We start from the raw sequence: 23723 nt of genomic DNA, 5'->3' as shown, positions 1-23723 counted from the left end.
GTGGGCAAAGGATATGAACAGACACTTCTCAAAAGAAGACATTTATGCAGCCAAGAGACATGTGAAAAAATTCTCATTGTCACTAGTCATCAGAGAAATGCAAATCAAAACCACAATGAGATACCATCTCATGCCAGTTAGAATGGCGATCATTCATGTCACCTGCAAATAGATTTAGTTTTACTTCTTCCTTTCCAGTCCAGATGCCTTTTATTTCTTTTTCTTGATTGCTATGACTAGGACCTGCCATACAGTCTTAAATAGAAGTGATGAGAGAAACATCCTTGTCTTGTTCCTGATTTTAGGAGAAAAATGCCTTTAGTTACATTAAATATGTTGGGTGTGGGTTTTTTTAAGATAGCCTTTATCAGATCGAGTAAGTGCCCTTCTTTTTTAATTTGAGACAGAGTCTGGCTCTATCACCCAGGTTGGTGTGCAGTGACATGATCTCGTCTCACTGCACCTCTGCCCCATGAATTCAAATTATTTTCCTGCCTCAGCCTCCTGAATAGCTGGGATTACAGGTGCACACCACCACACCTGGCTAATTTTTTAAATTTTTTAGTAGAGAAAGTATTTCACCATGTTGGCCAAGCTGGTCTCAAACTCCTGACCTCAGGTGATCTGCCCACCCTGGCCTCCCAAAGTACTGGGATAACAGGCATGAGCCACCACACTCAGCCTGAAGTTCCCTTCTGTTCCTAGTTTATTGAATGTTTTCTTATCATGAAAGGTATTAAATTTGTCAAATGCTTTTCCTGCATTAATTGAGATTACCATGGTTTTTCATCCTTTATCCCATTGATATGATGTATTATATTAATTTATTTTCATATATTAAGCCAACTTTGCATTCCTGGAATAAATCCCACTTGGTTATAGTGTCTTATTCTTTTTGTATGTTGCTTGATTTGTGTTGCTAGTACTTTGTTGAGGAGTTTCCCATATATATTCCATCTTTATTTCAATAAAGAAATTAGTCTGTAAAAAAAAAAAAAAAAAGAATGGCTATCATTAAAAAGTCAGGGAACAGCAGAAGCTGGAGAGGATGTGGAGAAATAGGAACACTTTTACACTGTTGGTGGGAGTGTAAAGTAGTTCAATGTTTGTGGAAGACAGTGTGGTGATTCCTCAAGGATCTAGAACTAGAAATACTCTTTGACCCAGCGATCCCATTACCAGGTATATACCCAAAGAATTATAAATCATGCTACCATAAAGACACATGCACACGTATGTTTTTTGCATCACTGTTCACAGTAGCAAAGACTTGGAACCAACCCAAATGTCCATCAATGATAGACTGAATAAAGAAAAGGTGGCACATATACACCATGGAATACTATGCAGCCTTAAAACAGGATGAGTTCATGTCCTTTGCAGGGACATGGATGAAGCTAGGAACCATCATTCTAAGCAAACTATCACAAGGACAGAAAACCAACCACCACATGTTCTCACTCATAGGTGGGAGCTGAACAATGAGAACACATGGACACAGGGCGGGGAACGTCACACACCAGGGCCTGTCACGGGTGTGGGGGATTGGGGGAGGGATAGCATTAGGAGAAATACCTAATGTAAATGATGAGTTGATGGGTACAGCACACCAACAAGGCACATGTATACCTATGTAACAAACCTGCATGGTATGCACATATACCCCAGAACTCAAAGTATAACCAAAAAAGGATACAATTTGGCATCTCTTTCTAATTGTAGCAAACTGCTCCTGCTGCAGTATTTGGATCTTTGAAACATACCATACTCAGTTAAAGTATGAGTTGATTAATCTTTAATGATAAAGGGGCAATATATTATAATTTAACATATTTGAAACTACTAAGATTTTCTCAAAGCTTTTTTAAGATTTTAAAATTGAAGTAGTAGAAAAGCATATACCAAATGTGCATATCTAAATAATCATTAATTCACACTTTCATCTTTTTTCCTCTTTACCTCTTTCCTATTAATATTTTTAAGATAAGAAATGAAGGCCAAGCTGGCTGCAATGGCTGACACCTGTAATCCCAAAACTTTGGGAGGCTAAGGCAGGAGAGTGACTCAAGGCTAGGAGTTTAAGACCAGCCTGGGCAACATAGTGAGATTCCATCTCTACAGAAAAAAAAAAAAAATTTAAATTAACCAGGCATGGTGGCATACACCTGTAGTCCCTAGTACTCAGGAGGCTGAGGGAGGAGGATTGCTTGAGCCCAAGAGTTTGAGGTTACAATGAGTCATGATTGTACCACTGGACTCCAGCCCAGGCAACAGACTCCATCTCTTTAAAAAAATGAAAAGCCAAGATGAGTGTGAAGATAACTAAGTGGGAACAGCAAAGACTGTTGGGCCACTGATGTCTCAGCCACTCTTTGGAGTGTATTAATTGAATGTCCTATGTGTCTTTGTAATGTAAAGATGAACAATAACAGTAAATATAGGAAATAACTAACAGGAAAAAAAATAGTATGAGATTGATTTTTTTGTTACAATGGGCTGATTTGATTCTTATTTATTTTTATTGTAGCCCACCAAAATGAATGGCTGTGAAGAATATTGTGAAGAAAAAGTAAAAAGTGAAAGGTAAGAAAATAATTTGCAAAGTATCCATAATGCTTCTATCTATCTGTCTGTCTGTCTATAAATGCTCTGAGTAAAATAAGCATTGTTGAGTAAATTATGAAACTATGGTTGAATATTAAGAATGCTTTAAATTTTTCAGGCCAGGTGCAGTGGCTCATGCCTGTAATCCCAGTGCTTTAGGAGGCTGAGGCTGGCGGATCACCTGAGGTCAGGAGTTCAAGACTAGCCTGGCCAACATGGTGAAACCCCGTTCTCTACTAAAAAGACAAAAACCCAGGCATAGTGTCTCATGCCTGTGATCCCAGAACTTTGGGAGGCTGAGATGGGCGGATCACTTGAGGCCAGGAGTTGGAGACCAGTCTGGCCAACATGGTGAAACCCCGTCTCTACTAAAAATATAAAAATTAGCTGGGTGTGGTGACGTGTGTCTGTAATCCCAGCTACTCAGGAGGCTAAGGCAGGAGAATTACTGGAACCCGGGAGGTGGATGTTACAGTGAGCCGAGATCACGCCACTGTACTCCAGCCTGGGCAACAGAGCGAGACACTGTCTCAAAAAAAAAAAAAAAAGTTTTAAAATTTTTGTTACTAGGAGATTCTAGTGACATGTGAAAATGTGTTTATTATACCATTGCTTCAAAAAAGCGATATTCTCTTAACCATGGGAAAAAATGAATGAAAGAGTGAACTAATGGAAATGTGCCAATAATCATGATAGTGACTGTCTTCTCATGTTGGGTTATGGGTCATTTATTTTTCAGTTTCTCTATTTTTCTATACTTTAAAAATTTACAAATTTTTAAAGAGAATATGAAACAAAAAAAATAAGAAAGTTTTTTAAAACCCACAAAAATATGTTTTAAACAATTTCTAATTATAAAATAAGGTCTTTTTTAACCAAAATATATGTGAGGGAAAGGTTTCATATATATGAGGGGACTTCAGAAAGTTCATGAAAAAATAGAGTTAAAAGATAAAAATGTAAAATATAAACTTTATTAACATAAGCTCCATCAAGTTTAGCACACTTTTGTAGGTGACGATACTAGCCATTTAATTCATCCCTAAAACACAGAAGATCCTGCCAATTTAACCATATCAATGCAGTCTTTTTTACATTATTAACTGAAGAAAAATGCATGCCCTTTACAGATTTTTTGAGATTGAGGAACAAAAAGTCAGAAGGAGCCAAATAAGGGCTCTAAGATGGATTCCTAGTAATTTTCCACTGAAGCTCACAAAATTGCCTTGTTTGATGAGAGGAATGAGCAGGAACATTGTCACACAAGAGGAGAACTCTCTACTGAAGCTTTCCCAGACATTTCATGGATATAGAGCTTTTTAACCCAGCAAAATAAGTGTTGTCACCCACAGTGAGTTAGAACAGGGGGAAACATCTGTCATAAAAGCAGCATAATTGCTGCCCTGTTGACATCTTGGGAGCATTAGTCCATGTCCTGGTGTATACTAATGTCATCGGATAAAAGTACTCTGCTTTGTTCCCCCTGAATATCAGAAAGTTCAAAATGTATTCAGGCTTTTATGTATCCTTTTTCACCTCACCTTAGCACTAAACACCGTTCTCCTACCTAGTTTCTCTCTCCTAGCCATCCACCTTACCAAAGCCATCCACCTTACCATCTGTTTTGCACTCCCAAAATATTGAGAACTTGTACTGGGTTTCATTACATTAAGTGAGTGCCCAGGTACAGGAGTGTCCTTCTGGCCTCCTGTTGTAGCAAAAGGCTATACCCGTCAACAGAGACTTCTTTAAATAAATTAAGATACATTGGTATTTTGCAATAGTGGGCAGCTGCTGAAAAGAAGGAGAAAGCTATACGCCAATACAATTGTAATCACTCATCCATGTTGAAGGATAGAAATAAAACCACCACCTTCTACATCCTCAAATGGACTCCTTCAGTCTGAAGTTCAAAGACTTGGGATCTGTCCAAGGATAAATTTTAAAACTGTATTAAACCATTCTACGTCTCAGTTGTTTACATCTACCAATAAATTTTAAGAATTGTGGATTTGGTTTTCTTAATCAGACATTCTATTTTAAAATACTGTAATAATTGTAGAGAAAATCATTCAGGGCTGTAATGTTTAATTTGAGTACAAAAATGAAGAAAATGTTACAAATGTGTTTTGTTTTCATAGCTTAATTCAGAAGTCACAAGAAAAGAAGACTGATGATGATGCAATAACATGGGGAAGTGATGAGTTGCCAACAGAGAGAACAAACTATGAAGATTCTGATAAAGGCAAGAATTGTAATGAGTTTTTTCCTCAAAAATAATGAATTGGGAAAATAAGTTGTTTTTAAGTGATGATTTTCAGACTATATGGATATGCTATTTTACCATATGTATACCTTATTTGCTTTTTTTTTTTTTGAAACGGAAACTGGGAGTGCAGTGGCATAATCTTGGCTCACTGCAACCTCCACCTCCCCTGTTCAAGCAATTCTCCTGCCTCAGCCTCCCGAGTAGCTGGGATTACAGGCGGGCATTCAAAGGGAATGCTTGCAGTTTTTACCCATTCTGATACTGGCTGTGGGTTTGTCATAAATAGCTCTTATTCTTTTGAGATACGTTCCATCAATACCGAATTTATTGAGAGTTTTTAGCACGAAGGGCTGTTGAATTTTGTCAAAGGCCTTTTCTGCATCTATTGAGATAATCATGTGGTTTTTGTATTTGGTTCTGTTTATATGCTGGATTACGTTTATTGCCAGGCTTTGGTATCAAGATGATGCTAGCCTCATAAAATGAGTTAGGGAGGATTCCCTCTTTTTCTATTGATTGGAATAGTTTCAGAAGGAATGGTACCAACTCCTCCTTGTACCTCTGGTAGAATTCAGCTGTGAATCATCTGGTCCTGGACTTTTTTTGGTTGGTAGGCTATTAATTATTGCCTCAATTTCAGAGCCTGCTATTGGTCTATTCAGGGATTCAATTTCTTCCTGGTTTAGTCTTGGGAGAGTTTAAGTGTCCAGAAAATTATCCATTTCTTCTAGGTTTTCTAGTTTATTTGCGTAGAGGTGTTTATAGTATTCTCTGATGGTAGTTTGTATTTCTGTAGGATTGGTGGTGATATCCCCTTTATCATTTTTTATTGCAACTCTTTGATTCTTCTCTCTTTTCTTCTTTATTAGTCTTGCTAGCGGTCTATCAATTTTGTAGATCTTTCAAAAAACCAGCTCCTGGATTCATTGATTTTTTGGAGGGTTTTTTGTGTCTCTATCTCCTTCAGTTCTCTGATCTTAGTTATTTCTTGCCTTCTGCTAGCTTTTGAATGTGTTTGCTCTTGCTTCTCTAGTTCTTTTATTTGTGATGTTAGAGTGTCAATTTTAGATCTTTCCTGCTTTCTCTTGTGGGCATTTAGTGCTATAAATTTCCCTCTACACACTGCTTTAAATGTGTCCCAGTGATTCTGGTATATTGTATCTTTGTTCTCATTGGTTTCAAAAAAACATCTTTATTTCTGCCTTCATTTCGTTATGTACCCAATAGTCATTCAAGAGCAGGTTGTTCGGTTTCCATGTAGTTGAGCAGTTTTGATTGAGTTTCTTAGTCCTGAGTTCTAGTTTGATTGCACTGTGGTCTGAGAGACAGTTTGTTATAATTTCTGTTCTTTTACATTTGCTGAGGAGTGCTTTACTTCCAACTATGTGGTCAATTTTGGAATAAGTGCGATGTGGTGCTGAGAAGAATGTATATTCTATTGATTTGGGGTGGAGAGTTCTGTAGATGTTTATTAGGTCCACTTGGTGCAGAATTGAGTTCAATTGCTGGATATCCTTTTTAACTTTCTGTCTCATTGATCTGTCTAATGTTGACAGTGGGGTGTTAAAGTCTCCCATTATAATTGTGTGGGAGTCTAAGCCTCTTTGTAAGTCTCTGAGGACTTGCTGTATGTATCTGGGTGCTCCTGTATTGGGTGCATATATATTTAGGATAGTTAGCTCTTCCTGTTGAATTGATCCCTTTACCATTATGTAATGGCCTTCTTTGTCTCTTTTGATCTTTAATGTTTTAAAGTCTGTTTTATCAGAGTCTAGGATTGCAACCCCTCCTTTTTTTTCGTTTTCCATTTGCTTGGTAGATCTTCCTCCATCCCTTTATTTTGGGCCTATGTGTATCTCTGCATGTGAGATGGGTCTCCTGAATACAGCATACTGATGGGTCTTGACTCTTTATCCAATTTGCCAGTCTGTGTCTTTTAATTGGACAATTTAGTCCATTTACATTTAAGGTTAATATTGTTATGTGTGAACTTGATCCTGTCATTGTGATATTAGCTGGTTATTTTGCTCGCTAGTTGATGCAGTTTCTTCCTGGCATTGATGGACTTTACATTTTGACATGTTTTTGCAATGGCTGTTACCTGTTGTTCCTTTCCATGTTTAGTGCTTCCTTCAGGATCTCTTGTAGGGCAGGCTTGGTGGTGACAAAATCTCTAAGCATTTGCTTATCTGTTAAGAATTTTATTTCTCCTTAACTTATGAAGCTTAGTTTGGCTGGATATGAAATTCTGGGTTGAAAATTATTTTCTTTAAGAATGTTGAATATTGGCCCGCACTCTCTTCTGGCTTGTAGGCTTACTGCTGAGAAATCTGCTGTTAGTCTGATGGGCTTTCCTTTATGTGTAACCTGACCTTTCTCTCTGGCTGCCCTTAACATTTTTTCCTTCATTTCAACTTTGATGAATCTGACAATTATGTGTCTTGGAGTTGCTCTTCTTGAGGAGTATCATTGTGGCATTCTCTGTATTTACTGAATTTGAATGTTGGCCTGCCTTACTAGGTTGGGGAAGTTCTCCTGGATGATATCCTGCAGAGTGTTTTCCAACTTGGTTCCATTTTCTCCCTCACTTTCAGGCACACCAATCAGATGTAGATTTGATCTTTTCACATAATCCCATACTTCTTGGAGGCTTCGTTCATTTCTTTTTACTCTTTTTTCTCCATGCTTCTCTTCTCGTCTCATTTCATTCATTTGATCTTCAATCGCTGATACTCTTTCTTCCAGTTGATTGAGTCAGTTACTGAAGCTTGTGCATTTGTCACGTAGTTTTCATGTTATGGTTTTTGTCTATATCAGTTCTTTTAAAGTCTTCTCTGCATTGATTATTCTAGTTATCCATTCATCCATTATTTTTTCAAGGTTTTTAGTTTCTTTGCACTGGTTACGTAGCTCCTCCTTTAGCTCTAAGAAGTTTGATCGACTGAAGCCTTCTTCTCTCAACTCATCAAAGTCATTCTCTGTCCAGCTTTGTTCCATTGCTGGCAATGAGCTGTCTTCTTTTGGAGGGGGAGATGCGCTCTGATTTTTTTAATTTCCAGCTTTTCTGCACTGCTTTTTCCCCATCTTTGTGGTTTTATCTGCCTTTGGTCTTTGATGATGGTGATGTACTGATGGGGTTTTGATGTGGGTGTCCTTTCTGTTTGTTAGTTTTCCTTCTAACAGCCAGGACCCTCAGCTGTAGGTCTGTTGGAATTTGCTTGAGGTCCACTCCAGACCCTGTTTGCCTGGGTATCAGCAGCAGAGGCTACAGAAGATAGAATGTTGCTGAACAGCAAGTGTTGCTGTCTGATTCTTGCTCTGGAAGCTTCGTCTCAGGGGTGTACCCCGCTGTGTGAGGTGTGAGGTGTAGGTCTGCACCTAGTGGGCGATGTCTCCCAGTTAGGCTACTCAGGGGTCAGGGACCCACTTGTGCAGGCAGTCTGTCTGTTCTCATATCTCAACTTCCGTGCTGGGAGATCCACTGCTCTCTTCAAAGCTATCAGACAGGGGCATTAACCTCTGCCGAGGTTTCTGCTTCTTTTTGTTTAGCTATGCCCTGTCCCCAGAGGAGGAGTCTACAGAGGCAGGCAGGCCTCCTTGAACTGCGGTGGGCTCCACCCAGTTCAAGCTTCTGGGCAGCTTTGTTTACCTACTTAAGCCTCAGCAATGGTGGGCGCCCCTCCCCCAGCCTTGCTGCCTCCTTGCAGTTAGATCTCCAACTGCTGTGCTAGCAATGAGGGAGGCTCTGTGGGTGTGGGACCCTCCGGGCCAGGTGTGGGATATAATCTCCTGGTGTGCCGTTTGCCGAGACCCTTGGTAAAGCACAGTATTAGGGTAGGAGTTACCTGATTTTCCAGGTGTTGTGTGTCTCAGTTTCCCTTGGCTAGGAAAAGGGATTCCCTTCCCCCTTGTGCTTCCCAGGTGAGGTGATGCCTCACCCTGCTTCAGCTCTCACTGGTCGGGCTGCACCAGCTGACCAGCACCGATTGTCCAGCACTCCCCAGTGAGATGAACCCGGTACCTCAGTTGAAAATGCAGAAATCACCCATCTTCTGTGTCACTCACGCTGGGAGCTGGAGGCTGGAGCTGTTCCTATTCGGCCATCTTTGGCATGCCCCCTCAGTTTGACCATGTATACATACTTTAAGTGGAAATATGAAGTCATAATTTTGCCATTCTGGAAGGAGAAGTCAAGGGGCCCTTTTTTTTTTTTTTTTTTTTTTTTTTTTTTTTTTTTGAGACAGAGTCTTGCTCATCGCCCAGGCCAGTGAATACAGTGGCACAATCTTGGCTCACTGCAAACTCCATCTCCTGAATTCAAGCAATTCTCCTGCCTCAGCCTCCCGAGTAGCTGGGATTACAGGTGCGTGCCACCACGCCTGGCTATTTTTTTCTCTTTTTAGTAGAGATGGGGTTTCATCATGTTGGCCAGGCTGGTCTCTAACTCCTGACCTCAGGTGATCCACCCACCTGGGCCTCCCAAAGTGCTGGGATTACAGGCATGAGCCACTGCACCTGGCCAATAATTATTATTATCCTAGAATCCCAACCTTATCTTTTATGATCGGGAATCAATTGGTCTGTTTCACTGTTACTGCCTTTGCATGTTATTACTGAGCCAATAGAGAAATGAAATTCTATCCAGTGTTTCATTCCTCTTATTTCATGTCAGGAAGTGTTACTATAATGAAAGAACATGGTTTTGTCATTCAAAGCAAAGTCTTAGTTTTTTTAAAAGAAATTAACAGCTTAGGCTGGGTGTGCTGGCCCACGCCTATAACCCCAGCACTTTGGAAGGCCGAAGCAGGCTAATCACCTGAGGTCAGGAGTTGGACCAGCCTGACCAATAGGCGAAACCCCGTCTCTTCTAAAAATACAAAAATTAGCTGGTCATGGGCCAGGGATAACTGGCCCTGGTGTTTGATAGCTTTCTCTGTGCAAATAAAGAATTCCCTTGAGTTCTTTGTGCCAAGGATGGATGGTGAAGAGAGAAATCAGTGTTCCTAGAGTAATCTCCCATAGTAAGGAATTTCTGAAGTGTCTCTCTTACTTTCCCCATGTTCTTAGAAGCTAATTTAAATGAAAAGTAGTAATAGAACTAAATTTGGTAATTTTTTGTAATGAGTTCCTGGGGTTTTTTGGGTGGGGAGGGAGCGGGTAACAGTTTAAGCTGCATATGTTATGCAGATTAGAATTTCAAATACAGCTAAGCATACTTGTAAAACTTTAGGACAGCATTTCTCAAATTTGAGAACATAAGAAGCACTGAGAATGTTTATGGAACAGTTTGAATAACATTTAATGCCATTATTTTAGATTATCATTCTCTACTGGTGCCAGGGTGAGCAACACATTGCAACTCAAGGCACTGAAATAATTCAGTGTTTAGTTATGAGTTGGTTATTCAGGTGATCTAGAATGTGCTTTTTATATTATCTTGAAATTAAAACAAAATTTTTAAATGCTTATGTAGAAATACTTGCCTCCATGGGTCAGCAGAGCCCAATTTAAGAAAAACTAGGCTAAGAAATATCTAAAATACATTTGATTTTCTGCAATCAAGCTGTTCATAAAAAGAATGTATATACATATATTTTACTTATGGTCACATTTTAGAGTAAAAGTACTGAAGCAAAGGATATTGTCATTATAATTCTCAATTATCTGCTAAAATGATGGTTCCATTGACTCTGTTGTAACAATTTAAAGGTATTTATTTAACTAAAAGTTTGTTTTTTAAAATAAAACATATTAGTCTGTTAGTCTTAACACATACCAATTTTGTATTTGTTTGATGTGCTGTGATTTTTTTCATCTTTTCCCATCATTTATAAAGCCTTTCTCTATATATGAGATCAAGATTTTAGTGTGTGTGTCTGTGTGATGTGTGTAAGGAGTCAGGGGAGCATAAAATAGAGAATATTGTGAAGTTTGGGATTCTTCAGAAAAATTCATCTTCTCTTACTGTAACAGAGTTCTGTTGTTGAAAGAATCCCATTTACTGTTATCTAGAATACTTCTTTTAAAAAATTGCCTACCTATTATGTTGTTTCTGAAATTCTGAGAACTAAGTACAATTACCTTTTTATGGCTGGTTTTGCAGGGAAAAGAAACAAGCTGTCCCCAGGCTGCCCATGATAAATCCCTTATCAAAAATGTTTTAAAAGTGCCATTTGAGTCAAGAGAAGCAAAAAGAAACAACATAAACTCCTTTAGAAACTGTAGATGAATGAGAGCCAAGAGCCTTAAACACTTCTGAACGTCAGTGAGGTATCTCCTTAAAAGCTGGGTGTGAGAGTGTGCTAGGGCAGACTTCCCTGTGTTAATTGTAGTTATCAGCCTACCTATTAATTCTATTACCTTATTTATTCTCTCATATTTAAAGACTTTCCCTTTTGTATGATGAGGTAAGAATAGGCTGAAATTAGTTCATTTGTTAATTAAATCTGTTCTGGGGGAAATATTATTAGTTGTTGCATATTTAAAGACTTTCCTGGCCAGGCACAATGGCTCATGCCTGGAATCCCAGCACTTTGGGAGGCCAAGGCAGGCGGATCGCTTGAGCCCAGGAGTTCAGGACCAGCTTGGGTAACATGGCAAAACCCTATCTCTACAAAAAAATACAAAAAGTGACCCAGGCGTGGTGGTGCTTACCTGTAGTCCCAGCCACCAGGAAGGCTGAGGTGGGAGGACCACCTGAGCCAGGTGGTTGAAGCTGCATTGAGCTGTGATTGTGCCATTGCCCTCCAGCGTGGGCTACAGAATCAGACCGTGTGTGTGTGTGTGTATAAAATAAATAAAATAAAGACCTTCCTAGCCAGGTAGAGTGGCTATATATATACACACACACACACACACACACACACACACATTTTTATATATACACATATATACATATATATTTATTATGTGTATATACACACACACATATATAAATATATAAAATAAATAAAGTAACATAAAGACCTTCCTAGCCAGATGCAGTGGCTTGCATCTCTTGTCCCAGCACTTGGGGAAGCCAAGACAGGAGGATCACTTGAGGCCAGGAGTTCAAGACCAGCTTGGACAACATAGGGAGACTCCATCTCTTCAAAAATATTTAAAAATTAGCCAGGCACAGAGTGGTACATGACTGTGGTCCCAGCTACTTGGGAGACTGAGGCAGGAGGATCCCTTGAGTCTGGGAGATCAAGGCTGCAGTGAGCTGTGATTACAGAACTGTACTCCATCCTAGGCGACATTTGACTTTAGAATTGACTTTAGAACCTAGGACTATCTGACCCCAACAACACCCCACATGGAATATTCTATAACCCTCACAGACAATACTGTCAATAAATTGTGCTCTAACTCATCACTTTGTGGCAGAGTTGGGTTTTTTAAATTGTATTTTTTTCTAAAATATAAACACTTTTAAACAGAAGTTAAAAATTAAGACACAAAGTTCTGTCTCATAAAGAGATAGAACAAGATTCTATTTCTAAATAAATAAATAGACTTTCCCTTTTGTAAGATGAGGTGAACATAGGCTGAAATTAGTTCACTTAGTTAAATCTGTTCTGGAGGAACTGTTTTTAAATTGCTGTCCTTCCTATTAGATCATTCCTTTCTGACAAACCAGGAGCTCGCTGTACTCCCTGTCGTCAAAGTGCTTCCCTCTGGTAAATACACGGGTGCCAACTTAAAATCAGTCATTCGAGTCCTGCGGGGTTTGCTAGATCAAGGAATTCCTTCTAAGGAGCTGGAGGTAAGTGGCTTCTGCCAATGATTCTCTCCCAAGGTGTATGCATTTAGTTTGTAAGGAAAATGTATCTTTATTAGCCCAAGATTAGAAGAAATTTTGAAAATTTTCCAACTCTAAAAGCACCACCTTATCACATCTAGCAGAAAATTAATTTTTCTGATTAGGATTCCAATAATAGTGATTTAAAATGTTAACTACTTGGAACTTGATACGCTTCCCTGAAGATTATCCTTCCTGCCTCATAGTTAAGGTAAAAATGTTAAAAAAAAAAAAAAAAAAAAAGGCCAAGTATAAATTTCAGCCATCCACTTTATAATTAGTGTATTGTAGACGTGTTTCATCATTAACAGTAGGTTCTAACTGAATACAGCTCCAAGAATGTGTGTCCTAGTTCAAAGCAGCAATGGCTCAGAGCCCTAGCTCCTGTGGTCTCATGGCACCGTCCATATTTAGCACTAGAAAAGAGAGTGGTTTTGAGGTTGACCTTGCCCCTCTTCTTCAAACCATCTGCTTATTTGCCTACTTCCTAAGCTTTGTAGCCACTAAAAGGAGTTAACTTTAATAAGAGCTTCCACTATGTGCTTGTTGCTTTGTACATATTCCTCAAAATATTAATTCCATTATAGATTGTGAAACTGAGGCTCAGTAATTAAGGTATTTTCCTCTCCTCATTGCCATGCTATGGAATAATTTCTTCTTTAAGTTCTTAGATTTAAATGTCACCATTGGAAAACTTCCATCACAACCCTTCTAAAGCAGTGTTTATAAGGATTTATCTACCACAGTAGCTTTTTGGTTTCTTCAAGACATATACTACAATATTTGTTTACTTCTTTATTGTGTCTTTCTCCCAATAAGCTGTAAAGGCCAGGAGAGCCAAAATCTTATCTTCTTGCTCACCCACTGTATTCCCATCACTTATTACAGTACCTTGCATATAGTGGGCATGCAATTATATTTTTTGAATGAGTGAATGAATGAAAAGTGAGCAAGAATTGACTTTGGAACCTAGGACTATCTGACCACAACAATACCCCACATGGAATATTCTATAACCCCCACAGACAATACTGTCAATAAGTTGTGCTGTAGCTCATCACTTTGTGGCAGCGTTGGGTTTTTTAAATTGTATTTTTTTCTAAAATATAAACACTTTTAAACAGAAGTTAAAAATTAAGACACAAAGTTCTGTCTCATAAAGTTGACTGCAACATGTTCAATTGAAGATACTTGTAACAATATATTTCAATGCTGACTTAACAAATCACTGTTGACTTTAGGCTTATTTAGGACATCTGTATTTAACACTAGAATCAGCCCTCATCAACCAATTTTGCACACTACACATTTAAAGTATTTGCATTTATTACTGAATTTACTGCTTATCTCAACAAATTTATTTCCATTTTTTGCTTACAGAATCTTCAAGAATTAAAACCTTTGGATCAGTGTCTAATTGGGCAAACTAAGGAAAACAGAAGGAAGAACAGATATAAAAATATACTTCCCTGTAAGTTCCAGTTTGGCTTCAGATTTAATATGTGATTATTATCATTTGAATGGATTAAAATTTTTTGTGTTTAACTTACCTATCTCTCACATAACCATGTGCATATACATACATTCACAGATTTATATCAGTAGAAAATACATTGAAATATTCCATGTGAATTCCCTTTTAAATTACGTACATATTCTGAAAATCAGTTAGAGGAACCTGAAATATTTGTTAGAATACCTGAATTTTTACTAGTATACAGTATTAGAAATTAGTCAGTGATGCCAAATCATTAATTTTAAAATCTTTTTAAAAATAGGAACTGGCTTCTAGATGAGGATTTTCTTGGTTGGATTCATTTATCACAACCACCATCAATTTATTCCCCTTATTTTTAGTTTAGAGAAATATCTGTAGTAATGAATAGCCGTGTACATGCATATGACTACAGTGGTACTACCAGCCTACATTAGAATTTCAGATACCAGAAGGGAATAAAAACAATCATTTTGGCCCAGTGCAGTGGCTCACACCTGTAATCCCAGCACTTTGGGAGGCCGAGCGAGGCAGATCACTTGAGATCAGGAATTCAAGACCAGCCTGGCCAACATGGTGAAACCCCATCTCTACTGTAAAATACAGGAATTAGCCGGAGTGGTGGTTCATGCTTATAATCCCAGCTGCTTGGGAGACAGGAGAATTGCTTGAACCCGGGAGGTGGAGGTTGCAGCAAGCCGAGATCATGCCACTGCACTCCAGCCTGGGCAACAGAGTGAGACTCCATCTCAAAAAGAAAAAGAAAAAAGAAAAGCAGTAATTTTTGCCCATGTAAAAATCACATGTAAAAAAATCACACTGTGATTTTTTAAAATTATGTATGAATATATGTGCCAAAATACCTCTAGAAAATTCTTATAATTACCAGCCACATGTATATATGTTAGCACTTTGAATTATAACATATGACACACTGACCCTGTCTTTACCAAGAAACCATAAATCTAAAGATAAATAATAAACAAAATCAATAGTGACAAGTCACGTGATAAGTAATAATGCAATTGTATTTTTCTAACCTAGATAGAAAATACAAATTCATTTTGGAAAGCTTCCTGTAAAAAATGAATCTTAGACAACATTTAAAAAATGGATCAGATCTTTGTTTGGCATAAAGTATATGGGAGTTATTTTAGACAGCAAAATGGCCAGCTGAATATGTCAAAATCAGAATAGGACAAGCCATAAATCCAAAACTAATGAGTGGATTTGTTCCCACAAAACAAATGACCAGAATGGACTAAGAGATAGAAGTCAAGTGAAAAGGGCAATTGGTAGGGGATTTTGAAACCTATCATTAAAAGGTTTTACTTTGGTAATCACAGGAATTACCAGTTAAATTTATGGATATTTGAAATTGAAATAGAAATAGAAATAACTTCTAAGGTATATAATACATGTAAATGTATTCTCTTAGATAAATCTTAGACAATACAACCTCAGTAAATGATAGCTTATACATACTTTTCACTGGGGCAGCCTGGTTTAAAAAATTACATTTTGACTATATGAAATTATAATTAAACAAAGATAAGGGCCTTTATGCCTGGAGAATAAAATGATCTGTTATTTTATTTATTGTGTTAATTTATTGTTTTGGCTGCTAAGAATATAATTTTATTAGGTGAGTGAGAGTTAGTTATGCCAATAACGTTTGCAATATATACTTTAATAGTGTTATTGTAATACCAAATTTTGTTCTATGAAAAATTTTTTGGCATTGCCTTTCAGTGCTATTATTATTATTGTCATCATCATTAAAATAATGATGGAGAAGTACCAGTTCTTTTTCTTTGTTTCTCTAGTTACTTATTAGGCAATTCTAAATGCATTTATTAACTTACTAATTTTAATTTCAACTAAATCTATGTAAATAATACCAAATTTCATATGTCAGAAACTCACTAAACTGACACCTTAGATACTTGTAACATGAGCAAAAAGAATAAATATAATTTGGCTGTGCTACAATTTTAAAATATACTTCTATTAAAATTTTGGTGATTTTCATGTATGACTATGAGGATTTCTCATGACCTTTGACTCATGCAATTTGTAAGACTCTTGTTTAAAATGCATGATGTGGATGGCTCTGTTTTGTTGTGGAAAATTCACAGATGATGCTACAAGAGTGCCTCTTGGAGATGAAGGTGGCTATATCAATGCCAGCTTCATTAAGATACCAGTTGGGAAGGAAGAGTTCGTTTACATTGCCTGCCAAGGACCACTGCCTTCAACTGTTGGAGACTTCTGGCAGATGATTTGGGAGCAAAAATCCACAGTGATAGCCATGATGACTCAAGAAGTAGAAGGAGAAAAAATCAAATGCCAGCGCTATTGGCCCAACATCTTAGGCAAAACAACAATGGTCAGCAACAGACTTCGACTGGCTCTTGTGAGAATGCAGCAGCTGAAGGGCTTTGTGGTGAGGGCAATGACCCTTGAAGATATTCAGGTAAGTGAATTAAATCTTTCCATATTGCAAGGTGTATCTCCTAGTTGTAATCCAAGCCTGGACTCTTTCCATGATTGCACCAATGTTATTTCTAGATAAAAGACAGTGACTTCCTGGTTCCCATGCAATGGAACTAATGCTAGCTATTTTTTCTTTATGTAGTATAAGTTTAAATGTGACCGTCTTCATGAATTCTGCCAGTTTCCTCCAGTGTGTGCAGTACTAAAATGAAAATGAAAACACAGGACTTTTAATGTGATGATCATCCTTGGTGATAGCACAAAATGGCTCAGAAGTTGCATGTTGGAAACTTGTGTTTTTATGGTTAGACCTCTAAGTAGACTCATTAAAACTATTTTTAAAATCTATAAGTAGAAAATATTCCCTCATAAAGGCAACTTAACGTATTTAGGAATACATGGATAATTTAAGCATAAGCAACTGTTATTCAGATCATTCATACTGCAGTTACCTAACCACTGGATCAATATAGCTTGAATTAGATAAGTGGTAATACCTGAAGTAAAGCTGCTACTGTTTCCTCACTCTGTGTTCTCCCTCACCCTACTACACCCCTGTGCACAGTATCCCAGCCAGGTGTGAGTAATGTTTCCCATAGAGACTTAACTATCTTAAGGAAATAGTGATTTTACTTTTATAGAAACAAAGCATATCAATTCAGTTCTATTGGTGTCATGTAAATGTAGCCTGAGAATTTCTTTCATAATTTTTGATACATGATTTTTTATTGATTTACACTAGCTTACCTATTACTTAGGCTAGCACAGTTGTTCAGTATTCTTCAAGTGATGTATCCACTTAATCCACACATTTTTATAGAACTCAACCCCTTTATAGAGATTTGGCAGTCAGCAACACAGACAAAAAAATTTCTAACCTCATGGAGCTTACATTTTGAAGAGGAAATACCAGTCCTGATAGTGCTGTGGGAAAAAAATAAAACAGAGAAGGACAATTGGTTGGGGGAGAATGAGAAGTATGTCATAATTTTCAACAAGCAGCCAGGGAAGGCATGAGAAAATGGCATTTGAGGAAAAATGTGAATGAGTTGAGTGAGCCATGGAGGGAATATCTGAGGAGAAAACCATTCCAGTCAGAAAGAGCTAGTACAAAAGTCCTGAGACCAAACTGTGCACACTGTATTTAAAGCCACAGAGAATCATTTGACTTGACGAAAGTGGCCATGGGGAAAAAGAGGAGGAGGTGAGGTCTAAGAGGAAACAGGGCCAGATGAGGTAGGGTTGCAGTGACTCTGACTTTTATCTGAGGTGCGTTTGGAATGGGATCACCAAAAAAGGTTGTTATCCATATCAAAATGTAATTTGTTTTTAGGGTTTCCAAAAAGTAGTTTTTATCAATATTTCAAATGTGGCTCTAGCAACCTTGATAGAGGCCTTCCATGTTTTTCTTAATGGAGCCATTTAGTTTATTCCACTTTTCCTTTGATCTGGTCCCATAGACAAGCCAAAATTTGACAGCACAATAGAATATTAAGAATTAATTGTGGCCGGGCACAGTGGCTCATGCCTCCCAAATCTCAACACTTTGGGAGGCCAAGATGGGTGGCTCAGTTAAGGTCAGGAATTCAAGAGTAGCCTGACACAACGTGGTAAAACCCCATCTCTACTAAAAATACAAAAATTAGCTGGGTGTGGCAACGTGGGCCTGTAATCCCAGCTATTCTGGAGGCTGAGGCAGGAGAATTGCTTGAACCTGGGAGGCAGAGGTTGCAGTGAGCTGAGATTGCACCACTGTTCTCCAGCCTGGGAGACAGAGTGAGACCCTATCTCAAGAAAGAAAGAAAGAAAGAAAAGAATTAATTGTATGTGAACAATGTAACATGTCATGATCCACTTATTCTATTGTACAATTTCAGACCAGAGAGGTGCGCCATATTTCTCATCTGAATTTCACTGCCTGGCCAGACCATGATACACCTTCTCAACCAGATGATCTGCTTACTTTTATCTCCTACATGAGACACATCCACAGATCAGGCCCAATCATCACGCACTGCAGTGCTGGCATTGGACGTTCAGGGACCCTGATTTGCATAGATGTGGTTCTGGGATTAATCAGTCAGGATCTTGATGTGAGTACAAGATACAGGCTGAGTAAGCATTTGTCCAGAAACAATGATGGAGTCTAATTTTTGATAATGTGTTGTGATCTTGGGATTGTTTAACTTATGAACTTATATGACTGCCTTCATTTTCTTATTATATTATTATAGAAAACTGTATTTTTGTAAACATTGGTATTCAAAACTACATAGGCCATGATCAACAAAAAATAATACTTCAGTTTTATACTTGTTTACTGGTTTTTTTTTAACTGTGTGCTCAGAGGCCTTTTATGCAGTATTTCATTTTACCCTTTATAGTCTTTAGGCTGGTGTAAGATAGTATTGTTATCACATGTTAAAGATAGAAATAATTGAAGCACAAAGAAAAGTATTTTTTGAAATGAAAAAGCTTGTATTTTTGTATTTATGGGTAAAAATATATACATTTTATTATAAAATTAATGCTAAATAGTTTCTCTCTAAACAATTACTCTACATAAAAAAATTATTACTCTGAGTATAATCTTACTTTTGAACTCAAATTAATATAAACCTTATTTAAAATACTAGAATATCTTACCGTAATGTGTAATTAAAATCATAGTCTCTTAAAGAATTTTAGTTAAAAGCACTTTACATGCTAGCTATAGTAATTTGTAGGACGAAACCAAATAGTCATTTTCTCCCTGATTTCCAACTGTTCAATCTCAGCTGAAGTCAAAAGATCTTTTTTAGATTGGAAATATGTTTATTGGAAGAGCAATGTGTAGGAAAAATAATTTACCTTTTTTAAATTGTAATATTAGAAATTAGTCACATTTCAGGGGGAAGAGAATTTCTTTTCTTTGGGAGATTTTCAAATAGATTAACCTTTCCTAATTCTTAGAAAGATCAAAAACAAGAATACCAAGTGATGACAAAGTCCACTCGCCAAGTCATTTTGTCCAGGAGAGTTTCCCAAGACTACCAGAAGGGGAAGAAGAGTGGGATACAGAATTTTACTTAAGCCTCCCCTCTGTGATCCTTTTGAGATTCAAATCCAGTTACCCATTGAATCTAACACACATGTGGTTTCCTCTGACAGTTTGACATCTCTGATTTGGTACGCTGCATGAGACTACAAAGACACGGAATGGTTCAGACGGAGGTGAGTCATGGCTGGGCCTCCTAATGAGAATTTTTATAAAGATTCTAATTTTTTGTTGTTCCTATTAAACCATTTTTCTTTTTTGAGAGTTCCCATGTTAGAGCACAAAACCAAACATTTACTGCAGTGAGGGGCTTTTTTTTAAACATGAGGACTAATTCAGAAAAAAAAATACTTCCAAGCTTTTTAAAATGTTGCCTTTTAATTTAAAAATGCAATCTCTGCACTGAAGAGATTACAGAGAATGGGATAGCATGCTGCGGACAGTTTGAGAATGGTACAAAATACTATGTAATTAATGGCATTCTGTCCCTATTTCCAACCTGAAAAAGAGATAGAAGGTAACATTCTTGCTACAGAAATTCCCTGAGAGGTAATGGAGTCATCAGCATTGACTGGAACACAGCAAGGCAGGCTGGAGTTGCTTAGCTTCAAGAAGACATTCTGTAAGGAGTGTGTGAATACATGGGTCCATTTATCCTCTGTTGATGATTTTCATTTCTCTTGCCTGAGAGGAAACCATCACCCACTGACACAACTGTGTCCTTCACAGAGAGTGCCTTATTTAGTGTCTGTCTTCACTGAAGAGTTCCACAATCCTTTGTGTTTATAATGGGAGAGTGGGGGATGTAGAAGCTATTTTCAAATATCCATAAATTAACATTTCTCTACCTCTTGAAAAATAGGGAAATTTGCTATCTTTAAAAATTAGCATTTGCCTACTTCCCTTTCATAAACCTTTTAAATTCAACTTGTCTTCTAAATATTAAGCTGATTTCTAATCACACTTTTTAGGTAAGGAAAACATTTTGATTGGTATACGCAGCCCTTTACACCTAGGAAGGTCATTAATTCATTTGTTCATTCAACAGGTATTTATTGAGTGCTTACTGTATATTAGGAACTCTTCTAGGTGCTGGAGCACATCAGTGAATAAAACAAAGATCCTTGCTAGAATAACAAAGATATTCTTGCAAGATACTGATAAGGATGGAAGATGATAAACATATTAAACATGTAAATTATATAGGATCTCTGAAAGTGATAAGTGCTTTAGAGAAAAGAAAAGTGAAATAGATAAAGGGAATCAGTCATGGCAGGTTGAGGGTACGATTTTAAACAGGGTAGCACCATTGACAAAGTAACACTTAAACAAAGATTTGAAGGTAAAGGAGAGAGTCCTGTAGATCTCTGGGGACAAGAGCCTTTCAGGCAGAGGGACAACCTGTGTGGAAGTCCAAGGGTCTTGTGTGTTCAGGTATGGTCACAGCCAATGTGGCGGGCAGGGCATGAGGAAAGGAAGAGGGAAGGAGGAGGTGAGGTTAGAGGGAAGGTGACAGGAGCCAGGACTTTGGCTTTTCTCTGAGTGAAATGGGAGCCTGGAATGGCAGGGATCTGACTCACATTTTAAAGGACTACTGACCTGCTGTGTTAAAATGACACCAAGTCTGGGAAGGAAGGTGCAGGATTATAAGCAAGGAGATCAATTAGGTGACAAGCAGGGGTGGCTACAGCTGGAGTGGTAAGTGTGGACAGAGTGAAAGAAAGAGAACATGATGTGAATTGGATTTGCTAATGGGTTGTATGTGGTGTCAGAGAAAGAGTCAAGGATGAATGTGTGGAAAAGTGAAAATACAGATAAGCAAAAAAGAAACGTAAAAGGCCACTTGTATTCTTACTCTCAGAGAGCTGTTAATATTTTTAGGAGATGTTCTTATATTCTTTGTCCTAAACACATGTGCACACTCCTTCATGCTCGCACATGCATACATGCAGCTATTTTAAATGAGATTCAACTGTGGTTGTTGTTTTATTACTTTTCATTTAACATATTGTGAATTTTTTATTTTCAGACTCAGTTCCTTCCAAAATAACAAAAAAAGTCAGATGTCTGCACCATCAACTTAATAGAAAATAATTTCACCAAAGTAGTTCATTTTCAAAGAAACTTTGATTTTCATGCTTTTGTTCCAAAATATTTAAAGACTGTATGTGTGTGTGTGTGTATATATATATATATACATACATACTTTTTTTTTTTTTTCTGAGATGAAGTCTCGCTCTGTCACCCAGGTTGGAGTGCAGTCTGTGATCTCAGCTCACTGCAACCTCCGCCTCCCGGGTTCAAGCAATTCTCCTGCCTCACCTTCCTGAGTAGTTGGGATTACAGGTGCCTGCCACCACACTTTAGTAGAGACAGGATTTCACCACATTGGCCAGGCTGGTCTTGAACTCCTGGCCTCAGGTGAGCCACCTGCCTCGGCCTCCCAAAGTGGTGAGATTACAGGCATGAACCACCATGCCTGGCAAGACAATTATTTTGAATCACTTCTTAGCTATTAATTTTTTGACGTTTTAAAACATCAAAATGAGCTCAACAAATCCAGAAGAAATTATGTAGGAAGGTTATTTTACCACTAAGTATGATCAAAGCACAAAAAATACTGTAGTAGCCCACCAATCAAAGACAACTTCAGTTAGCACTCTGGGATAGTTCCACCCCCTATCCGTCAGGCTTTTTCTCTCTTTGTTTTGCCAATCTGGTTTCTATATTTTTATAATTTTTATAATACCACACAATTCTATACCCTGCTTTTTTTTTTTTTTTTTTTTTTTTTTTGTGAGACTTGAGTCTCACTCTGTTGACGGGATGGAGTGCAGTGGCACGATCTCGGTTCACTGCAACCTCCGCCTCCTGGGTCAAGCAATTCTCCTGCCTCAGACTCCCAAGTAGCTAGGACTACAGGTGTGTGCCACCACACACAGCTAATTTTTGTATTTTTAGTAGAGACAGAGTTTCACCATGTCGGCCAGGATGGTCTCAATCTCTTGACCTTGTGATCTGCCCACCTCAGCCTCCCCAAGTGCTGGGATTACAGGTGTGAGCCACCACGCCTGGCCTATACCCCGTTTCTTACATTCAACATTCTAACAAAATTTTTCCGTATTTTTCAAAACTCATCAAATATCACTTCCAATAGTGGTATAGCCATATATATATATATATATATATATATATATATATATTTACATTAATATTTACATTATACATCTAAAGTTCTACTGTGTTTTCTTTTTTTTTTGGCCATAGGATCAATATATTTTCTGCTATCAAGTCATCCTTTATGTCCTGACACGTCTTCAAGCAGAAGAAGAGCAAAAACAGCAGCCTCAGCTTCTAAAGTGACATGAAAAGAACCTCTGGATGCATTTCCATTTCTCTCCTTAACCTCCAGCAGACTCCTGCTCTCTATCCAAAATAAAGATCACAGAGCAGCAAGTTCATACAACATGCAGGTTCTCCTCTATCTTAGAGGGGTATTCTTCTTGACAATAAATAATATTGAAATGCTGTATTTTTTACAGCTACTTTAACCTATGATGATTATTTACAAAATTTTAACACTAACCAAACAATGCAGATCTTAGGGATGATTAAAGGCAGCATTTGATGATAGCAGACATTGTTACAAGGACATGCTGAGTCTATTTTTAATGCACCAATCTTGTTTATAGCAAAAATGTTTTCCAGTATTTTAATAAAGTAGTTATTTTATAGGGGATACTTGAAACCAGTATTTAAGCTTTAAATGACAATAATATTGGCATAGAAAAAAAGTAGCAAATGTTTACTGTATCAATTTCTAATGTTTACTATATAGAATTTCCTGTAATATATTTATATACTTTTTCATGAAAATGGAGTTATCAGTTATCTGTTACTGTATCATCTGTTTGTAATGCATTATCTCACTTTGTAAATAAAAACACACCTTAAAACATGAACAAGCCAAAACTGTGTGCAGACAAATTAGACATTTTCAGTGTGTTATTTTTCAACAACACCTAGGCCCCTGGGAAGA

General features: G+C 37.6%; 1 protein-coding gene across 9 annotated transcripts in view; it reads left to right on the top strand.

The window, feature by feature from the left end:
* PTPN13 (protein tyrosine phosphatase non-receptor type 13) overlaps positions 1–23656 on the top strand; it is a 223872-nt gene extending 200216 nt beyond the window's left edge. For all 9 annotated transcript variants that reach the window (XM_050790402.1, XM_050790400.1, XM_050790397.1 and 6 more), the window contains 8 exons: positions 2528–2583; positions 4746–4849; positions 12472–12620; positions 14037–14127; positions 16290–16627; positions 18525–18740; positions 19798–19860; positions 22952–23656. In XM_050790402.1, coding sequence (XP_050646359.1) covers positions 2528–2583; positions 4746–4849; positions 12472–12620; positions 14037–14127; positions 16290–16627; positions 18525–18740; positions 19798–19860; positions 22952–23047 — 1113 coding nt within the window. In that variant the 3' untranslated portion in view covers positions 23048–23656. The remainder of the gene's footprint in view (positions 1–2527; positions 2584–4745; positions 4850–12471; positions 12621–14036; positions 14128–16289; positions 16628–18524; positions 18741–19797; positions 19861–22951) is intronic.
* The last annotated feature ends 67 nt before the right edge of the window (positions 23657–23723 follow it).

Source organism: Macaca thibetana, chromosome 5, assembly GCF_024542745.1.
Source record: "Macaca thibetana thibetana isolate TM-01 chromosome 5, ASM2454274v1, whole genome shotgun sequence".
NCBI classification, from domain to species: Eukaryota; Metazoa; Chordata; class Mammalia; order Primates; family Cercopithecidae; genus Macaca; species Macaca thibetana.
The sequence above is the reverse complement of the archived record's forward strand: the minus strand, read 5'-3'. Positions and strand labels throughout refer to the sequence as shown.